General features: G+C 37.8%; 1 protein-coding gene across 1 annotated transcript; it reads right to left on the bottom strand.

Annotated features, from left to right (window-relative positions):
- Positions 1–638: 638 nt before the first annotated feature.
- LOC110442973 (beta-1,3-galactosyl-O-glycosyl-glycoprotein beta-1,6-N-acetylglucosaminyltransferase 4-like) lies at positions 639–21244 on the bottom strand. Its single transcript, XM_021486877.1, has 3 exons — positions 21123–21244; positions 2812–3865; positions 639–1127 (listed from the first exon to the last, which is right to left on the bottom strand). Exons 2-3 carry the CDS (start codon positions 3845–3847, stop codon positions 850–852), a joined length of 1314 nt encoding a protein of 437 aa, XP_021342552.1. The 5' UTR covers positions 3848–3865; positions 21123–21244; the 3' UTR covers positions 639–849.
- Positions 21245–23496: the final 2252 nt, after the last annotated feature.

Genomic DNA, 23496 nt, shown 5'->3' with positions numbered 1-23496 from the left:
AAATTGTATCCCCTTTACACAAGGAAGCTCCAGCCAAATTGAGTCAAAATATTCTGAGCCTTTCAGGACTAGTACTTTTTTTAAAAGAAAAGACGGATGGACGGACGGACACCGCGCCACGACATCAGCTCACTTGTCCTTCGGGGTGAATATATTTCATTTAGTAACCTAGATTGATAAATATACATTTGGTGATATGCTATTACACAGCATTATATAAAGGTACGTGTTATTAAGTGAAGTGCTTTGTATGTTGTTTCATATAATGAAAACAGCATAAAACGTTTTTAAGAAAACACCACTTTATATAATGTCATTTAAAAGCCCCATTATTTCGTATAAATACGCCTCCTTGTTAATGTTCCGTTTCATAAATTAATCGTGGAAATATCCATATCCACATTCATTTCTAATACACTTGGTTGATAGGCACTATGGTCACCTTAAGGAGTCTAATTCTTGTATAGTTGACACACTTTACAACATTAATATACATACAAAATATGGCAAAGTGACCCGCTAAATGATATCTGGATTGAGCAGGTGTAATCTTGATTTCCATAATGTCCTCTAAATAGAAAAAAATAAAAAAACCACTTCCGATTCTGCAGGGGGAGACACATTAGTGGGGTTCAACAGGGAGAGACATTGGGGTTCAACAGGGAGAGACACATTAGTTGCCTTTTACTATCATACAGTGGGGTTCAACAGGCTTATTCTTTCCTCAAACCTGTTACTGATCTACAGCAATTATTTGAGTGCATCCTTCTTTTCGTCATGCACATATTTGTATTCTTCAACAAAATCAGATGTCTTTAGTATTTAATTTTAATGACAATACAATTTCCGTTATTTTATGGAATGGCCAGTAAGGAAAGGTAACTGTCTGTAGTAATACGATTTAAATGGAAGGGAAGCAAATGTTTTATTTAAATGCCACTCTTCCAAACAGCTCAGAGCTATAGGCTGGTAATCATAGTGAAACTTATTGGCGAACATCTCCTGGCGCGATACCAACTCCGTGAGATCACCTAAACCGTATATGCAAATACCCCGGACATGCTTGCCATGACAACCTCTTCCCCAGTTTGCATATGTTGCCAGAAAAGGTTTTTTGTTTGGATCACCTGAAACAATATAGAAAATGAATATTCATAACTGTCTAGTGATTCTAATTTACTACATCAAAAAGTTGCACTGTTGATGGACAATGCAATCCAGTACCATACAAATGGAAAATTCTAAAGATTTTACACGAAGCTCCATCCTAGTGCTGAACCTGGAAATTCGTTACATCGAGCTGTTTTCTAATTATCATGTTTTTGGACATTAAGAAATCATTTGTGCTGTTTCAAACAACTTGATATTGTGACCCTGGAATTGAGTCTTAGGCAATCATTTCAACATATATGATCTCTTCTCTCGCTCACGAGCATGCATGCGATTTGCACTAAATTCATCACCATAAGAGTTCTGTTTTGTTTTAAACAAATTTGACAATTCCGACATATAAAGGAAGTCAAGGTTATTAAATTATTTATTCAAACTTGCTACTGGCCAAATATCATCAACCTAGATCGAACCGTTTGACCTTGCAAATGAGTCTAGTCTGCTTTTAAACACGCTACTTGCGAAGTAACGTCACCTTACATCTCTTTTTTTATTTAATAACAATAAGGCCAGATGGATGCGGAATGGCTGTATAGGGCAGGTGAATAATTACTGGTATTTCATCTGTGTATTATGTTTACAGGACATGCAAGAACGACAATGATGTTCTGCTCCTATTGCGAGACTTTGATCTTGATCTTTCCTATTTTTCATCTCTAAACCAGTTTGTCAGTTTGTCTTGGCGATGTCTTCCTCGGCACCCACCTCATATGACCATATTGCGTGTATAGTGTATATTAAAGGGACAATTAAGGGGGGGGGGGTGTCATTATTTTGTCACAAAATTCTCCATGATTATATAGGTTGATACTCCTTATGAACAATTCATGTCATGAAATTGACAAGAGACAATGTTTTCTTGGCATATTTAAAAGGTAATTGAGAATTCATAACTGTACAGCCGTACATGTACGTTTTAGAGGCAGCCGTCGGTTAATTCCTAGCTAACGAATATGTAATTCCAGCCGAGGAGAGAAGGTAACTTCTCGCTTTATTCACCTAGCCACTCTGGAATACAAGTATATACATTTATTATGAATCAAAGTCATCTTCCAACAACATCTCAAACAACCTTATAAATTAGTGATCTGTTTTACGTTTAAACTTTTTGATATCTTACTTTCTGTGGTTTGAAATTCTCCCTGCGGTACTCTCTCAGTGCGTGCATGCTCTTATTGAACCTTTTTGTTTTCATTCAAAACCAAATGTGAACAGACATATCTGATTAGAGGAAAAATTATGATACTTCTAATTCTTTCTCGCGATATGTAAATTCAAGAATGTGTTATGTGTGAACTCGGACTCATAACTGACACTGTGGTATCGGTCGACAGCGAAATGCTGTACATGTTTACTTCTCATTGAAACGCCCGGATTTTGCTTTTTTTTGGTCGTAGCTATTTTTGTCACCGGCTTTTCCAAAAGATGAAACTGACTACACTGGACGTTGGCTTCAGGTCATGTCATTCTCAACTACGTAATCTTTCGTTAGGATATATATATTTTCAGTATCGGCTCGATTTTCAGGTTGTCATTTAATGAAATAGCCCTTCTAAACCCTACACAAACAAACCCATGAAGTTAAACCTATTTATATGCAATGTTATTACCTTAATCTCCGCGTAACTGTTTTCTACATACCTGTGTAACCTCCAGGTGCCCCGATTACCCGATCATGGTTTAACGTGGCCCAGTAATACTCGTCAGGACTATTAACGTCATTAAGATAGATAAGAAGGTCCGTTGATACTTGGTTATGAAGTATAAATTCAACGAATTGCCTGCTAAACACCCCGTAAGCACTACCCTTGACGATAGATATATTATGAGGTGGTTTATCCATTTTTGCAGCCGTCATCACCATCCTACCGTTTCTAACTACATGCTTGTTTGTTATTCTGCTCATCATCATTCGATTAGGCTGGGTGATGCCTTCGATGTCATTGAAACCATTATAAATTGTTAATATTTTAACTAACTCTAAATTTGTCTGTAACGGAAACTGTTGACTAGGAGTATTGATGAAATATTTCCATGACACAGGCGATTTTATCAAGTCTGCCATACAGTTTAAATCAGCCATCACTCTAGTCATACCGGAATATATCACATCCTCCAATTTTGAGCTTATGAACACATTATCAAAACATTTGGCAAGTGACGTAACAGCCCGGTGAACGATGGGATAGGCACTAAGGTCCACGTGAAGGCAGTAAACGTTATGTGGTCGATAGATGGCGCGGAGCAGCCTCTCGGCTTGTTCGACTTCCTTGTAAAGGAGAATGCTGAAAGCGATAGGGAATGCCCTTTCTGTCTCCGATACCATCTCCTCCCCCGGGTAACCTCTCATTTGTTTGAATGTGTCACAATCCTTGGTAAATTCGATATATGTCTGTTCGGGTATAATTCCAAGATCTTGTTGAGTAATGTGCTTGGCTTTATCAATTTCCATTTCATCGCCTTCTATAATTTTAACACAGTCTACTACCTGTACCAGTCGATTTGGCTTTTGAACAGATGTCGTTCTTTGTATTCTGTCGATCTTTTGCGATATACCTATGGGACTGAAGTACTGTGGAATTGCCAAGGAGTCTGAGATTGTTCTTCTATCGAACTCGTACATCACGTACACTGTCATTACAAACACCAGGGAATATACAGCTTTCAATCGCACCATTTTGCGTTCCCGAATGTCCTGAAAAAGAGAAAATGCGCATTTAAAGGGACATCATGTGATGAGCCATATTTTGTTTTAAATATTTGTTGTGTGCGCTTCCACTTATGTTAGCTTGCTACCTCCCATATGCATAGTCCGTTCCAAGTGTCCAGTTTGACGACTTAAATTGTTAGGGAAAGTCGTGTTTAAAAAGCGCCAATAACGTCACGTGACAGTTTTGAAATGAGGCAGTAAACAGTTTCCAGAGGGGCCGTCAGGCATCTGCAACTTCTTACTGCACTTTGAAACCAATTAATATGATTTCTAAGTCCGTGTTGAAACTTATTGAATCAGTAAGAAATATTTGTTGGCATTTCGGCATTATCTATAGGAAATATCTATTACCGGAATGTGACTGTTACAAATGTATACGGGGCTAAACACATTCCCCCAACCATGGGACAAACCTTTCTGTAAAAAAGGAATATCCAAGAGACGAATATCCCTTTTCAAATGTTTTCATCAAGAGTATATATATGCATTAACGGTCACCTGATATATTTATACAGAGAGTTGATTTTTGTTTTTAACATGAACAGAAATATTATTAAAAAGTGACAAAAAACAATAAAACCACCTTATTCAATATCTAGCATGCAGATTTAAGACTGAAAAGTATTTGATACTAGCACCTCTGATTCCTAACAAGGAAAATGAAGAAATTTTATGTTAGCACACGGACTCCATTGGGCCTCACCATACAGCCCTTGGGGTAGGGATGGCTCAAAATTTACAAAGTATCAAACTGTCAACCCCCTCCTTCCCCAAGGGCAAACGCGAGACCCCAGGGTCATGAAATTCACAATTTTGGTAAAACAGCTTAAGACCCTTCCATCTATGAAGAGCATTTGATTCTACCATATCTGGGTCTGGAGAAGATTTTTTTTGAAATTTCAGTCAATTTAACCCTTTTTGGTCCCACCCATCAGCCCCGGGGGGTCAGTCAGGACTGATATGTGCATACCATCAAACTGCTATCCAAAACAGATAATGCTAAGCCAAATTGAATTACTTCCAATGGCAATTAAACAAATGTTGGTCCAAAATGGGATTTCCCTATATAAGCTATAGTAAAGTTTACCCCCTCCCCAGGGGGAAACGTGATACCCCAGAATCAAGAAATTCACAATTTATTTTAATAAAGCACCTTCAGACCCTTCTATCCAGGAAGAGTATTTGATTCTACCATATCTTGATCTTGAGAAGAAGATTTTTGAAATTTTAGTAAATTTTACCCTTTTTGGCCCCGCCCCTCAGGCCCCTGGGGGCTGGGGTCCAAATAATTCACAATTTTAGTTGACCTTTGGCTAAGGAAGGTTTCTGCAAAATTTCATTGAAATTGGTTCAGGGGTTTTGGAGAAAGAAGTCGAAAATGTAAATTGTTTACGGACGGACGACGGACGCCGCCGGACAAAAGGCGAACGCAATAGGTCACTTAAGACTATGTCTCAGGTGACCTAAAAAAAGAAATGTTGTGATTTATTTTGTTACAACTCAATTTCTTTGGCTACTTTTTTTCTAGACCATGCATAATATATATTCATGTATACTCTCTTTCCCATTTTCACTGTCTTTTTACTACGTAAAATTAACCCCATATCTGACACATATTCTACATGTACATGTACGGAGTGGTTTTACCAGAAATGTTTATTGTGTGTGATGACTAAGTTTTCAATAATGTACAGAGATCAAATCATATTTGTAAATGGACCCTTTTTGTTTGTTTGTTTGTTTGTTTGATTTTGTTTAACGTCCTATTAACAGCTAAGGTCATTTAAGGACGGCCTCCCCTGTGTGCAAGATGCATGCGTGTAGTGTATGCGTGTGTATTTTGGGAGGCTGCGATATGTTCGTGTTTGTCTTCTTGTAATAGCGCGGAACTGATGCCGACTTTATAGTGCTACCTCACTGAAACATACTGCCGAAGACACCCAGCAGGACGCCCCACCCGGTCACATTATACTGACAACGGGCGAACCAGTCGTCCCACTCCTAATTTGCTGAGCGTTAAGCAGGAGTAGAAACTACCATTTTTAAAGACTTTGGTATGTCTCGGCCAGGGGACAGAACCCAAAGCCTTCCTCACAGGGGCGAACGCTCAACAAATGGCCAAAAGTGAGGCATTGTCAAGGGAGACATTAGGAAAAAGAAAGTTGTTTAGAAAGGAGAGAAGAGATAAGGTCCCAAATATAGTCGCCTCTTACGATCATGCAATTGGGGGCAGCAGGTACAATTCTTACGCCCTACCTGCAGGGGTTTGAACCCTTTTTATGTTGAGACAACTTTTCTTCAGTCAGTTCCTTTTGTATGAAAAAGAAGCCATAATTATCGGCAGTACGCGCCATTTTTTACAACGTACACAAATGACTTTTCCCCCGTTTTCAATGCGTATTCCGATACTATCTGAAGTTGAAAATTAATTATTTATAAAAAAATGTTGCATGATCATACATTATAAGTGAAAACATGAACTGTTGAAACATTACGATTTAATAAGTATTTTTGTTATGCAATCCTATTTACTATAAATAAGTAGGTTCTCCTTCCTCGGTTATTCCTCCTGAACCGTCATTTTGATATATATTTAAATCTTGCATGTTAATAAAAATAAATGTTTACTTCATCAATATAATTAAATCATACCACTTAACTGAACCCAGGAATATTATAAATTATAAAAATGTAATAGCGCACGTATCTCATTTGACCCCGAGTACCGACAGAGACGAGAACAGAATACGCCGTGGTCATCACAAGTTTTCATTCGGAGGGCCCCATAGCAAAATCAAACTGACCGGTCAGTTATCCCTTCATTTCGCATAAACTACTGTATATAGAAAAGCAAGGTTAGCTCTCTCCGATACATGCCCATTAGCATAAAAAAATAAGTCCATCTGAGTTCTAACTAAGAAAAAAGATACTAGCAAGGTAAATAAACAGCATATCCGGGAGAATACATGAACCGTACTAACTACTAACTGCTAGGGCAGTTATTTTCTACTTTGAATACTTCCCACCTGCAGTAATGATTCTGTACGGTGTAACATTTACTATGACTGTATAATGTTTCTATAAAATTAATGCACAAATATCACCATTTTCTTACACACTACATATTGCTCTCCCTATTAATTCATCGTTCTGATTTAACCTTCTATAGCTTCTATTTCCATCGATTTTATATACCGACGGCTCTAAGGTTCAAGGGGAAGTTACAGCAGCTTGTGCTGTCGGCAACACATTTTTTCTGCCGTTTACCCAATAATGCATCTTTTTTTACAGCTGAAGCAACTACTGTTGATCTGGCTTTTGATCAAATAGAAAAGGATAAAACAAACAAGAAAATTCGTGGAATTTATATCCCCCGCTTTCAGCACATATTGTAGGTAAACATTATTGAGGTTAAGTTTAAACATGCGAGTATCGTGCTGTTGAGAAATAATGTATAGCTTGAAACTCGAAGAAAGAAAAGCCTCATCTAATATTTGCTAGAGTTATTAAGCGTAAACTGCAGATAATGACTCTGCCAAATGGATTCCTTTTAAAGTGGTTGTCAAACTTGACCGAGCCCTTAATGCGTTGAACCCTATAACTGAGTTTGAAGACAATCGAATACTATTTGTGAGAGTTAATGAACAGAAACGGAAGATATATGGTCCCCTGAAAGTGGTAATCGAACTTGGTCGAGCCTTTAAGGCATTTAACCTTGTGACCAAGTTTGAAGAAAATCTGTTAACATTTGATGTAGTTATTGCACGGAAACGAAGCGCGGCAGATAGTGACGTTTTCCGTTATAGAAGGGGTCATTACTCCGCCAAATGGGTTAACTAAAAGTGGTCATCAAACTTGGCCGAGCCCTTAAGGCATTTCACCATGTGACCAAGTTTGAAGAAAATGGGTTAACATTTGTGTTTGGTTATTGCACGGAAACAAAGCGCGGTCGATAATGACGTTTTTCATTATTCAAGGGGCCATAACTCTGCCCAATGGGGTCCTCTGAAAGTGGTCGTCGAACCTGGCCGATTCCTTAAAGTATTAAACCCTGTGACTAAGTCTGAAGAAAATCAGTTGACATTTGTTGTAGTTGTTGCACGGAAACGAAGAGTGATAGACAGACGGACACACCCAAATTAATATCCCCAGTTTCGTTGAAAGCGGGGGATAAAAAAAAAATCTTCATCGACTCATTTTCATAATTTAAGGTTTTGTATTTACCTTTTACTGGCATGAAATACCTCTTCCGTGTTGATGGGCCGTAAAGAACACGATAAAAAAAATTCAAAACTTGTATTATGTAACTAGTGTTCCATCTCGTGAGAATCGGTGCCGGGACGAAGATCTTCTCGCTCGCTTTTGATAGGTCATTCATACATTACGCATTCTTATTTACATAAACGCAAAACCCGCATCAATGCATAGTGTAATACATGTTTGAAACATATACAGTAACCTTCTACTTTTCAGATTGTAATTAGATAATAATAAAAAAATAATATTGATTTTGACATGTTGCCGTAATCGTTGGTTACTCCTGTTTAAATCTCAGCAATTTAGGAGTGGGACGACTGGTTCGCCCGTTGTCAGGTATCTTCGGCAGTATGTTTCAGTGAGGTACATGTAGCACTTACATTTTGTATATATAAAGTCGGCATCAGTTCCGCGCTATCACAAGGAGACAAACACGAACATATCGCACCCTTCCAAAACACACGCATACACTACACGCATGCACCTTGCACACATGGGAGGCCGTCATAAAATGACCACAGCTGTTGATAGTGCGTTAAACAATACTAAACCAAACCAATCCGTTGGGAAAATGTCATTTTTCTATATTACGATACTTTTTTTTACAGTAGATATACTGAGAAATAAATATTCACATCTCGGTAAATGAAGAAATCATTACCAATTGGGACAATGGCATAACCTGCTACACTTTGCCTTTTCTTTTTGCGCTTTCTTGTCCGCGATCAAGGATCCCTGTTGCGCTGCAATATTGATTTCCCTATATACAGTAACTTATTTTATTTTGTTGTGGATTCAAATGCAGCAAGGTTGGGACTTCGTACCTCTGTTGACAGGTAGCTCAACCGTTCACAACGTTAGTATATCAATCCGAAGCCAATCCCTGACAGACATTATCATAAAAGCTAAAGACATACTGGAAAAAAAATCCAATGATGTGCTGTGTGCCTTCGGTGTGGTATTTCAGCGAGATAGCGCGGATCTGACAAGGAGTCAAGTTCACCAACATATCCTGTATCTGGCACACATACACGCTTACACAATACACATGGAGACACGTCATTAAATGACCTTAGCTGTTAATAGAACGTTAAACAGTGGAACAGGGACCCTTAAATGTTCGTTGTCTTTTTTTAATTTACTGTACAGAACGTTAAGTCATAAAAAAGGAGTGTACTTCTCTGTTTTACATTAACAATGAAATTCCTTTCCGGTATCACAAGGAGACAAACACGAACATTTCGTAGTCTCCCAAAACAGACACGCATACACTACACGTAAGGGAGTTTGAAGAAATCAATAATAGACCTTGTGCATCTCGCTGCGTGTATATCGTAAAAGGCGACTAATGTAGGATCTACTGCCGGGAGTTTCATCTTTGTCTTTTAACATTCCATGTAAGAAACAAACATTTATCTGCTGTCCCCTTTTGAGTCATTTGGTTTATAAGCCTACCTGGCCCGAAGGCGTGGCGCGGCCGTCACATTTATCCTTTAAAACGCTTCTAGTCTCAGAAGATTTTGACCAAAGTTGGTCTAGAGCATCTTTTGAAAAAGGGTCCTCGAGGGAAATAGAGGAAACATTTTCTCCTTCTGTACAAATGAAGGGATTTAAACCAAATATGGGATGAAGCATTCTTCGAGTTTCAATTTTGTATAGACGGAGGCTGTGGCCTCCTGGGGGTACAAGGCAGGGCCCAGAAGGGGGTATCGAGGGCTATTTTTAAAAGTATTTCCCTTTTGTAAAAAATGAAGAGATTTTAACCAAACTTATTCTGGAATGTCTTTTGGAAAAGAGGAGTCAATTCAATTTGGTTTGAAGGGATATGTGCCCCTTCCCACTCCTGGGGGAATAAAGGAAAGTATTTCTCCTTTTGTGCAAATGAAAGCATTTACACCAAATTGGGTCTGGAACAAGGGAAAGATGACTCAATATTGCAGGCTGCGATACCGTTTGGGGCAGAAGTATTGGAACAATAAGGCAAATGGAGAAAAATAATTAAAATCTTTTTAATAATGAAGGGATTTTTACCTATTCACACAGAATCTTTTGGGATCAAATTTCTTCTGTGTGAATAGAGGGATTATAACCAAAATAATTATAGATGTTCTGAAGGTAAAGGGGACTTGATTTTGTATAATTGGAGGATTTTGGGCACAGGGCAAGGCCAACTACGGGAAAAGAGCTTAAGTTTTAAAATCCTCCTCCTTCAAAGCGATTGGAGGGATTATTGTCTGCACACGTCATCAGATTATCAAATACATGTGTTACATAAACAAATGAAACTGGCCAAAAAGACATAGATACGATTCAACATCATAACGTAGTATAATATCAATTTTATGTTTTCGTTCGACTGTGCATAACGATCGTCAAATAACATATGAGCTACAATTTGAGTATGACTTTAAGATCCTGCTCCTGTGTATGTGTGTACATGTGTACAGGTGACATCACATGTAAATCAATTGAGAGATCTGATTTAAAGAGACTATGAAAAAATGGTGTAAAAACAAGTTGTTGACATGGTTTTTATTTTGAATTTCATTTAGCATATTTTGAACCGGTATTGATAATTTAGAAAGGTTGAAATTGCATCAATGCGTAGTACACAAAGTAATACACTCTGTAAAACGTAATGTTATCCTAGCTATAGAATCGTGGTTGTCCTTCCCCGCCTCCACACCCTGGCAGGCGGGGATCGGGAAAAGAATACACCTGCTGTTACCCACTGAATGTATCGTAGGAGGCGACTAATGCGGTAGCCCCTGCAGAATTGGGGATTTGCTTTGGTGTCCTCTATTTGGGAACATAAAAGCGACCAAAACAAATCTGCTGCACCCGTTGCAATATTTGGGATCTTTACCTTTCTTACTACTTCGAACTACCTTTTATTTTCTAGTGCCTTGCAATGTTGAGCGTTTGCCCAAATGAGGAAGGCAATGGGTTCTATCCACAAGACAGGACCTATCGAAGTCCTTAAAAGTGGTAGTTGTTATACCCTGCTTAACGTTCAGCATTTAGGGGAATGGCAACAACTGGTTTACCCGTTGTCAGTATAATGTGACCGGGCGGAATGCTGTGCTGGGTACATGTACCTTCTGCATGATATTTCAGTGATATAACACTATAAAGTCGGCATCAGATCCGCGCTATCACAAGGAGACAAGAACATACCCTGTCTACCGCAAGGATTATGTCCCCTGGCCGAGACATATATACCACAGTCTGAATAAATGGTAGTTTCTACTCCTGCTTAACTAACTCAGCAATTTAGGAGTGAGAGGACTGGTTAACCCGTTGTCGGTATAATCTGGCCGGGTTGGGTGTCCTGCTAGGTATCTTCGGCAGTATGTTTCAGTGAGGTAGCACTATAAAGTCGGCATCAGTTCCGCGCTATCACAAGGAGACAAACACGAACATATCGTAGCCTCCCAAAATACACACACATACACTACACGCATGTATCTTGCACACAGGGGAGGCCGTCCTTAAATGACCTTAGCTGTTAATAGGACGTTAAACAAAATCAAACAAACAAAAGCCAAATATCAGCATCCTAGTATACATATTTAATGACTGACTAACTTTTAAATTACTTGCAGTTAAAACGTTATTGTTGATGTGCTTCAAATAAGTTAAGTACAAAACAGGTGAAAAGTCTAAAATATTTGTAATATTTATTAATTCGAACTTCACTTCATCAATAGTATACCCCACAAGAACCTCCATGCCAAATATCAGCATCCTAGTATACATATTCAATGAATGACAAGCTTCTAAATAACTTGCAGTTTAAACTTTAACGTTGATGTGCTTCAAAACAGTTCAGAACAAAACGGGTCAAAAATTTCAAAAATTTGAAATTATTTATTAATTCTAACTTCACTTCATCAATAGTATACCCCACAAGAACATCCATGCCAAATATCAGCATCCTATTATACATATTAAATGAATGACAAACTTCTAAATAACTTGCAGGTAAAACTTGAACGTTGATGTGCTTCAAAATACCTTGTTCGAGTTTGGTGTAGATTTTCGAACTGAAATATTCTTACAAAAAAGTTTCGATGTAGTTGTTCGATATCAAGCGCTTTGTGTGTACCCCACACCTCGCAAGCATAGTTGGCTACACTGCCGACATATGTCTCAAAAGGTGACAACAGTGTGCAGAAATTTAACAACACATATTTACATGATCTTTTAAAAGAAAACTGGGCTTTCCTACCCTGTGACGCTAATTGTTTCAGCGTTAAATTAGAATTACCATTATAATTGAGTTTGAGCCCCAAATAAGAAAGAGAATCTCCAGACTGAAGTGTGACACCATCATACTGCCATGTTTCATTTTTCTGTAATACAGCCGATTTTCTGAAAACTACAATTTTGTTTTCAACGTTAACTGTTAGAGACCACCTCCTAGTATATAATAACAATTCATCTAACATGTGTTGTAGGCCGTCAACACTTTCTGAGAAAAGCACCCCGGTTTTGTTCTGATAACTTCCTATCTACGGTTACACTTGATTTTATTTTGATATACAAAGATTTGATCACATTTAAATGCTTACCATGACTTCAAGTTTAGAAATCTTATACTATAACTTATATCTCTCTACCGTATCGAAAGCCTTAATATAGTCTATGAAGCAACAGTAAAGTCTTTTTCTTACTTACTAGAAAGCGACTTGTTGATAATGGAGTGAAGGGCAAAAAAGTGGCATCTACCGTACCTAAGCCAGGATGAAAACCAAACTGGGCATCCGTAATTACGTAGAAACTGTCAGCCAATTGGACTAATATGGTGTTCAAAACACAAGTAAATAGTTTTAGCATATTACTAAGCAATCTAATTCCACGGTAGTTGCCCAGACTTGACGTGTTACGTTTTTTAAAAATAGGGACAATTAAGGCATTAGATAAACTTTTGGAAAATAACCGACCTCCAGTTTAGCATTGAACATAAGCCTGTTTGAACTCTATAAGATACTCGTTAAGAATTCCGTCAGTGCCGTGACTTTTTCTCTCTTTTCAACTTCTTAATAGCTGACTCTATCTCTTCTTTCAGAATTTCGGAAAGTTCCTCACATAAAGTACTTGAATATCATCACATCCTTTCACCAGAAGGAATTGTTAATTTTTTGAAATGATGATAAAATTCGTCTATACTGGCATTAAGCTTGCTTTTGGAACCTTTTCTAAATTTCTTGTAAAACAAATTAGGCTGATGAACTTTGATATTCTCAATCATATCACACGTTCAAGTAGGAATGTTTTAGTCTACGCGCTGTTACCTTATAAGCTCGCTTACTAGAAACAAGCCGCTCATGATTAACACTCGACAGATCAGCGTTGAAAGTTTTCAAAGCACGGCTATAACGCCTATACACAAATTTACAGTTATCATCAAACCAAGGTGTAACTGTCGTTGGACTGCTTCGGTCCTTGCATGGCTAAAATATTGCCTTGCAACGTTAGGAGGATTGGTGGAATGCCATAAGGTCAGGGAAGACGTCTATAGAACCAGAAAAACAATCTTCAATACCCTGACTAGAAGTCAAAACATTTTCCTCAACTAGACTCTCAAATATATGAAGACTATTGGCTAATAAATCATGACTCTTTAGAATTAAGATTATTCCAACGGAACAACTTGTGGCTACCACTAACAGGTGAATCAATTTTGTTATTTCAGTTCCCATATTTGCGTTTTGACATTTGATAACAAAGTGCAAAGGTGCGTGGTCAACGACGCTACAGCCCGTAGGAACCATTCGCACAACACAGTAGTAAACACGAATCGCTTACACACAGTCCGTCGGATTGGACCTAAAATTGTGTCCCGTGTGAGTCTGTCCACATCGCACGAAAAAGAGTAGGCGTGGTAACGCCGACACAGAGGTTAGGATAGTTTAGACCTTTAATAAGTGTTAGGTATATTTAATAGAATTTTAGACGGACTTCAAAAAATATATTTAATCAAATTCATTTTAGCTAGGGTTAAACTGATTTGGCTGGTTTCAGGGTCTTCCTCGGATAAACGTCATGTTACAAATTATCGTCACAGGAGTCGTCTTGCAAAATTATATTTTCCCCCGTGAAGGACCTATAGGACAGACGACTCCTATCTTCTCCGCCTCTACTCTCTCCCCATCTCTCCTTTCTCTACATGCTTTGTCCCTTCTTTTTCCTTATCTAGATGTTCTGGTCTACTGAAAGGCCGTTATAGCGGACGTAAAACCAACAAAATCAAAACCAATGTTATGATTTGTTTCATTAATGGACAGAGGGGTCAAATTAATTGGATGACCCATTGAAGTTGAAAAAGTACAGTCTGATAAGCGAGTCACACATAGGGCACACGTACATTTGTTGGCGCCGTAAGAAGATCTAGATCTGATCATCTTGTTCAATCACCGCATCCGACAAATTTATAGGTTCAGTATATTGTCTTCATTTACTTGTCCTTTTACCGAAGCAAGGATACATACGTCCGATATGCTTTATTAAGAAAGAAAATATCGCATTTGAAACATAATGTCGAATTGCCGATTGTCAAATCACTTCAAACGATACATCGTATTTGTACTCTCATACATATTACGTTTCAGAATTTTAAGTGAGTGAGAAAAGTTATTAGCGTCGGGTATGCAGTTTTAAGAACAGCAAACCGTTCAGAATATAATCGAGGCCGGTCGCTTATATTTGTTGCAAACCGACAACACGGGAATGGCTAAATTATGCGGCGTGATGTGCTCCAGTGCTTTTCAGTCGTGTCTTTCTATTCAAGCGTATTCTGCTGCAATTTATATTTGAAAAATGTGTTTTTTTTATTTATTTCTTAAATTTATTACGGCGAATTTAAACTCAAGAAAAATAATTTAAAATATTGCATCACTGAGGCTACTTTAGTTTTAGACTTTTTTTTGTTTTATTTTTAGATTGAAGGCACATAAGTATCGCTATCTAGTCACTGTTCGTGTTGGAAGAAATTAACATGTTATTTACCGATTCAGAAGCAGTACGTACCTTGCCACGCAATCTTTACAAAAGTCTTTGGTTCACACGTCGAGATACTCGATGAGAGTATCAATCGGCTAGCAAAGGGATGAGTGCTCAGGGATTTCAAGCGGCCGACAATTTAATAAGCTTTTCCTCAAAACATTTCCTGTTTTAAACACAGTATTACCTGACCACATGCAAAATTTGAAATGTATTGTATTGTAATCTGCTGCATCTGGTGTAAATGTATTGGTCTTGTCGATATATTCTGTGCTTACAACACACTACTGAAATGGACAGAATATTTTGGAGAGAATTTCTAAATTCTTATGGAAAGAGTAGTCATATTCAAGTGGTCAGTGGTAAAATTGCAGGCTTATTTGCAGAGGTATATTTTTTTTTATATAAAGCTGACTAGTTAAGAAAGTATCGAAGTGAATGCTTTCTCTGCCTATTCGTTGGCTAACCACAAAATGGCGTCACTTAAGCATTGCGCGCATTATGATTTGTTTGCTTGCAAAGCTGTGTCATTCAAATAGATCATAAATACCGTGTTGTCGCGTGCTGATTGGCAAACAAAGTAGTACTTTGAAATTTTAACAAACACTTCAATTTCATTCCACAATTCAGTATCAATACAATTGCGTATTATATGTCTATAGGATGATTTAAGTTTATCAAAAGAACTCTGAGCTGAAAGTTAGATTTGAAATTGTTTCTATTTTTCCCCCGGAACAAATTTCGCGCATGGATAAATACAGTGAACACCTTAAATCCGAGCTTGCCCTCCACGAGGGAGTTATTTTTGGAAGTTAGGCTAATTCGAACTTTTCTCTTCGCTCATTTTGTGAAGAATCCAGACGTGAATTTATTTTTTGATGGTATGGGAATCTGACTACAGTCGGTAGATTCTATAACAGCCTCGTTATTTGACATGTCGTCAGAAACCGAAAACATTTGCATATGAATGAAAAGTGAATGAATGACATCCATATAAGGAGATATCAGATTCCATATAAGGCCTGAGATACCATATATGGTCACAAATGGCGCTAGTGTGAAATGTGCAATTCCACGTTAAGCAAACTTCGTAGTGTGCGCAATCCCTTAGACACCCGCGTTACCTAACGCATGTGTCAAAAATTCAGCAAAATCTTCTCAAGACCCAGATGTGCTTATTGCTTCTCATCTCGTAAAACATTTGTAAAAATTGACTCTAAATCAATGTAATTCACGTGAGCGTTAAGGTCTGTTTGGACTTTTGTTTAACATTACTTTAGACAATTTTTATTTCCAACTCTTTGGCCAAAAGCATTACTGATGAGTCCTACAAGGACGAAACAGCTTTATGGTGCTGTGTTCATTTTGTGAAGGTTCAATCACTTGTGTGTGTGTAAGGTTCATCTTGTAACGTAGGCGTTCATTCGGTTTGATATGAGGAATGGTAGTGTTAAGCGTAAACAAGTAGTAGGTTTTGATAGAAGAAATAATTTTGAGGACAGTATATGTTCAGGATTGATCAAAATTTCAAACGCAAATCCCCAGTTCTGCAGGGTATTCCCACACAAGTTGCTGGGTGCCGTTTCACGACTCGTACGTAAAGTTACGGGTACCCGTAAACCGTACGAAGTTACTAGTGCACATAAATAAGTTACGGATACCCGTAAGTTACGCCCAAAACCGCACGTAACTTACGCCAACAAATACCTTCCGTAAACCACAGGTAAGTTTACGTTCAGACGTCATAAAAGGAAACAAATTGCAGCCGCATTGTGTCGTGTTAAATAAATAAACTCCAGTTGGCATTACATAGGGGATGAGTGTGTCTAAACCAACAAATCACAAGTAGAGGCCAAAAGTACAGTTTTTTTCCCAATATTTTAATTGGATGGTAACAGCGACGACAATATATTCCATGCATTTCTAGATATATTTCATGATTTTTAATGATGAGTTTTGTGATGAAATTGAACGAAATTTCAATTTCATAAACGATGATATTTATTTCAAAATACTGCAATATTATTTCGTTAGCTGATTTTGAAGATATGATATAATATTTCGCTTAATACTTATGCAGGTCGTTTTTCATGTTTAACTTTAACCTGATTATATCAGAAAAAAAAGGAATTTCGGCAAATTTGCTATTCATTTTAAGAAAAAGTATAAAATTAATATGAAATAAAAATGTGGGAAATTCTATTTCACGGTATATCAAAATTTGTTTTTATAACATTTCCGATTAACTTTAAGATGATTTAAAGTAAATTATGTAGAAATGTATGAAAGATGTTGTATGCAATGACGTGCCGTACACTTAAACGTTACGTCATTATCCAATTTGGTTGTATGTTATTTTACTAGGGGGTTTTACAATAATTTTCGCTGGCTTCGTTGTTTGATCCATTTTAACGACATTTTGCGTACATCTGCAGAATTATCCAAAGCTGCCGTTAATTAGGTTGATGTTATGACCCATTTCTTAAGTTTTAAAATAATATGAGTTAATTGGCCATTGTGTCCTATTAGAAAAACGCCAACAGTAAATTTGATACGGAGAAGAAAACTGATATCTCAATAACAGAACCTTAGATAATTATGTACATGTAAATACTACTAGCAAGAACAACGTGTAATTTTCTGGCAGGGCGTAAAGTCTTAAATTTGATGTCAAACAAATTCATTTGTTGTGTCATTTCGTCCGTCCTGTCTTTGGATTCAAGAGATCACATTACCCAACCTTGGCGCACCTGTTGCAAATATTTTTTAATTGAAAAAAATATGAAAGTATGTTAGAAAATGGTTGTTTTATAACGATTTAATCCCGATATAATTGTCATTCGACGAGTACCGCTTTGTGAAACTGTCCGTCGACCGACCTGATCCCTACCACTGAGATCTAGACAAGCCCTCATCCCCGAGTAATACTTTGTACATGTAGATTATGCAATGATTCAGTAGTTGAAAGGGAAAGCAACGGCAAGAAATCTAAAGTCGACGGATGTTATGTTTGAAGGTAACTAACGTTTAACTATCCGCTATCTTGTCGCTGTGATATTGTTGTGGTGCTTCTATTACGACACGTCGTAAGTCTGTCAATCTTTGGTGTTTTTTAGAGGATACACTTTTACTGTGTTGCATCCTTATAATAACAGTACCTACACAATTAATTGGCCTATGTTTGACTACTGATTCCGGTTCACTCCAAGAGTCCGCGGCATCTCCAAATCCAATAGCTTATTTATGTTTGAAAATCTTCAGTTACATGTAATATTTGTCCAGTGTTTTATTGTGCGCTATAATTATACGAATTGGAAATCATCGTTTTTGTGAAATAATAAAATCCTCACAATTAATATTTCCATGCCTAAAAATTCTACAATATTTAGTTATATCAGAGTTTTACAATGTACTTATTAATATTAAGTTGAACTGGTGAGTAAATACCCAGATAATAATACAAGTACTGTGACGGAATTAAAATCTAATTCCGTGGTACTGTCACATGTGCGATATTAGCTGTACATGTACTTGACAGTTGCTATATTTCTAATTCTAAATTGGCATAATATTGTTATGTATATATATATTTTAAATGTAACAGCCGGGTATTTTTTTACCTATAACTAGACAAATAACTAGTTGTAATACATTTGTTTTACAACAATTATGAAGCAAGTTTTTACAACTGATGCAAACGCGGAAGGAAGCCGGAGTACCCAGTCGGTCGGGCAGGTAACCCCTTACTTTTTCACGTCCGATCGGGTAATCGAACACCAGCCGCCTTGATGAAAGGCAAGTGCGCTATGAATCCACTGCGCCACCCAATCACCCGGTTGTAATGAAGCATATATGTTATAGACGTAAGCGCGTTTTGAGCTTCTCTTTAATACAGCACACACATTTATCTTTTGTGTCACTGCGTGTTATTTCGAATAGCCATAAATTTGAGGTTTTTGAAGTAATACTTACCATAACTTTAGTATGCATATACAATACCTACACCCATCTGTGTAGCCCAAAAACAAAAGATTCAAATATCCCTACTCTGCCGTTACCCCTCTCACTGATCCTGCCTTTATGGCTAAGAATCAGGTTCCTGGCTTCTCGCCCGATCCGATTAAGATTCCGTCTTTGACTGCCTTCGTTGGGTCTGAGGAACGGGATAGGTTGCTCTGTCCCTGTCGGGCGCTTATGCTTTACCTCGATAAAACCAGGGGGAGGTGGAGGTCCTCGATCTCGTCTGTTTTTGCCCATTAAGCAGGGTCAACTGGATATCTCCTCTCAGCAGTGTCTAGATGGATCTGTAAGGTACGGTAACGACCACTCGGATGATCAGGTTCGGGCGTTGTATAAGGTGAGAGCTCATGAGATCAGGGCCCTCCTCAATGGGTCCCCCTTTCAGGAGGTCATGCCCGCGGCTTTCTGGCGCGGACAGACTACCTTCACGGATTTTTATCTCCGGTCCCTGGCTTCTCATTCTGATGGATTGTATTCCCTTGGACCGGTGGTAGTCGCACAGTCTGTGGCTGTTCCTCCACAGTAATTCAGTGATTTTAAATAGTATGCTATCAGACACCACGGTGGTACACCTGCTCGTTTCACGGGGAGGTTTTCCATCTTTTAATTACTTTCGGGGCTTTATTAGGGGGGTTCCTTGAACCTTTTCCCTACCTTGAGCATGTCTCGAGTTTGTTCCGTCAGCCTGGTCTGCCTGGATTCGAAGCCTCCACTACAGTAAGACGAATTCGCATACTAAAGTTATGGAAATTATTACTGAAATGAAATTAAGGTTTTTGAAGTAAAACCAATTTTCATGATGTAATACTTACCATAGTTTTATGGAGTCCCACCCTGTATTCCTCCCCCTGCCTCCTCATCCCGGCTGCCTTAAGGCTCCATAAAAGGGGGTTTGAGGAAGGGAGATCACTCCGTGGCTCTGTCGTCGAGATATGGGTTACGTCACGGTAGGGAGGTAGGGATATTTGAATCTTTTGTTTTTGGGCTACAAAGATGGGTGTAGGTATTGTTTATGCATACTAAAGTTATGGTAAATATTACTGAAATGAAATTGCCTGTTTGCCAACATTTTGAAATTTCTATGCGGGTGATTACGGGTGCTTGGAATTGAAAGCATCAATAAAATGTGTGTATGTACACCACAAGGTGGACAATGACACTTTAAGTGGCATATTTTGAGTTGTTCTTTCAGATGAAATCATCAGATAATAGAAAATAGGAATAGTTGAAAATGCTGAATTTCAGGGTTCAAAATCGGGAATCTCCATCCAAAATAGGGAGAGTTGGCAAGTATTGATTTGTAGAATATGATATGTTTCTTCATCATTTCATTCATATTGTTAATACATGTAAAAATTATACAGTTGCTATGACATGACATCAAAAGAAAAGGCGGCCCGGGCGGTTCAAATACATCTACCCAGCTCTACCGGGCTCTCCGGGTTCTACGGGGTTCTAGTTAGTTGAACTACTGACACTAGAGAGCTCCACTTCTGAAAGTTCTGGCCACCTCATAAATGGAAATATTTCTATGAGAATCGCCATATGTTAAGCCTAAAGAAATCATTGAATGGTTAATATTGTAACCGCATGCATCTTGCACACAGGGTTGGCCGTCCTTAAAGAATGACCATACATGTTGATAGGACGTTAAACAATACCAAACCAAACCAAACTGTAAAGCGCTTTAAGGTTGCTTATTGTAGCTTGATAGGGCGCTACATTAAATGTTGTATATTATTATTTTTGTTACACTAGCCTAATCCTATTAAAAAATCAGCGTGTTAAACACTTTTACCAGTCAACAACGTATCCCCGATAGTGTAGCAGAAACCACTGTTTTATAATATACTAGTAACATATGAAACATCAAACACACATAGTACACACATGGAGGAAAATCCTTGAGTTACCTTACTTGTCAATAGGACGGTAAACCAACTACTCTTAACATACTCACTGTTTACATATCGGTAGAAGGAGGTCAGTACCTATTTATAGCACCATTGCAGTTCACAGCATCTCACCTTGTACAATATGTTCCATTTTTGTTAGTTTGTTAACAATCTGAAACTTTAGCCGTGTGCTGGTCATTTCACTCTGTAATATGCATTAACTTGACATAAATGTTACCTTGATATGTATTGTATGTCTAATTGTTTAATTAATCTAACATTAATGTCGTAATTGTCGCGCAATTCTAAGGAAAACTCAAGTGTAAATTACCTTTCGCAATGAATGTGAAATAATTATATACATCAATGTCAACATGCCTGTGAAGCTAGGCAGACGTTGGTTTTTACATGTATTCGCATTGATGGCGACATTTAACAACTTTGCATATATTATAGCGTTGTGGAATGACCAACTAAACGTTTTAGAATATGAATAAAAAGAAAATATCGCAGTTATTTAATACATTATCTAATATCATGCATATTGTTATATATGACTAAGACATATTTACACTGACTTATATTTAAATAAAATGAAGATAATTCGACAAAACGAAACCGCGCCCAGGTGCAGCATATCCCCCTTAAACAAGAGGCTCACATGACCTGTATCGCTAACCTGGATATGTTTAAGTTACTTGATTTGAGGTTAAGATATAGCAATCCATGGTCGGTCATTCATGTACATTTCAAATTTCAGAAAGATCCATCCAGTATGTCTGGTGATATATAGAGAACAAACTTAAAAGGTCAAAATCCAAAATGGCTGCCTGGTAGCCATTATGTTCCAATGATTACACCCTTATAATAACAGGCACTACAAAACAATTTGATGGATACAAAATTGGAACAAAATTCCGTAATCTGTATGGTATATTTCCCCTAATGGACCTTACCCACCTTTTATACAAAATGGCATTCCCTTGGCCCAAAGATGCTCCAGACCAAATTTAGTAAAAATATACAAAACCGTTCATGATAAGTAGCGTTCTAAAGAAAGAGTTGACGGACGACAGAAGCTACCCATGGCATAAGCTCGCTTACCCTAAATATGCTATTGACCCATCATTGGAATTGTGAACGAGAAGGGCGGAAAACTCGCACAGAAATATGTACAAACTGTTTTTTAATATCTTTATGTTGATGTGCTAGATATTCAATGCATATGAAGTGCAGATTTTGTAGTCATATATTAAGAAGTTACATTAAAGCTAGTACCTTTTTGGTGGAAGTCTATCATGTGTATTCAAATGAATGACGTTCGCCCATATCAGAAACCGCAAGGATCACTGTCTTAAAATAATATAAACATATTCCAAGGGTGATGATACATGGCCAGTAGCATGCAGCGGTGAAGGGCTACAGAGTTTTGACGTTTCCCATATTCAAGGTCACTGGGGTTAAACATGTTCAAAACGTCTGTAAAATGTCATAAATGCGCTGTAAACGTTAAACCAACTTATTCTAAATAACCAAAATGCCCAGGATGATGGTAAAGGACGAGTAACATTTTCAGGCAAAGAGGGTTAGTCCAAATGAATGACATTCACCCATACTTAAGGTCACCGGAGTCAAATGTGTTCAACATATTCAAACAACTTCTTCTGAATTAACACAGTACATATAGATGTTCAGCTCGATAGATAAAGAAACCATTACTGATGGAGGACTGGATTGCCTTACAATTGAATTATAACGTTGATTTCGCTACCCATGCGAATATTTTGTTTCTAAATGTTACTGTATTGTATATACATGTATGTATGGTTTCTGCGTCTTGAGTTAAATAGTTATATTATATAACACTTGTGTTGCTTTCATGCAGAGATTCTTTGAAATTTGTAAAAAACATATTGAAATGGCCTTTTCTAAAAGACACCTATTGCCATGAACCATATCATAACGTGTGTCGGTGTCCGAACCGTGATTTACCCTTAGCCAGGTTTGGTTTGGTTTGGTTTGGTTTGATTTGATTAAGCACTGTTTAACGCCCTAACAGCTATAGTCATTTAGGACGGCCTTCCATGTATGCATGTAGTGTATGCGTGTGTGTTTTGGGAGGGTGCGATAGTTCGTGTTTATCTCCTTATGATAGCGCGGAACTGATGCCGACTTTATAGTGCTACCTCACTGAAACATACTGCCGAAGACACCCAGCAGGACACCCCACCCGGTCACATTATACTGACAACGGAAGAACCAGTCGTCCCACTCCTAAATTACTGAGCATATACATATTTAGAAATAGCATTTATGTTTACCATTGATGTAAATTGAAACCAACTTAGTACTGTCAGTTATTATAAAACACTTAATACCAGTTTGCTGCTTTAGTTATGACTATTTACATGTTTACATGCCGATATGTGGAGAGATACA

The sequence above is a fragment of the Mizuhopecten yessoensis genome, unplaced genomic scaffold, assembly GCF_002113885.1.
Source record: "Mizuhopecten yessoensis strain PY_sf001 unplaced genomic scaffold, ASM211388v2 scaffold716315, whole genome shotgun sequence".
Taxonomy (NCBI): domain Eukaryota; kingdom Metazoa; phylum Mollusca; class Bivalvia; order Pectinida; family Pectinidae; genus Mizuhopecten; species Mizuhopecten yessoensis.
This window is presented reverse-complemented; position numbering and strand designations above follow the sequence as displayed.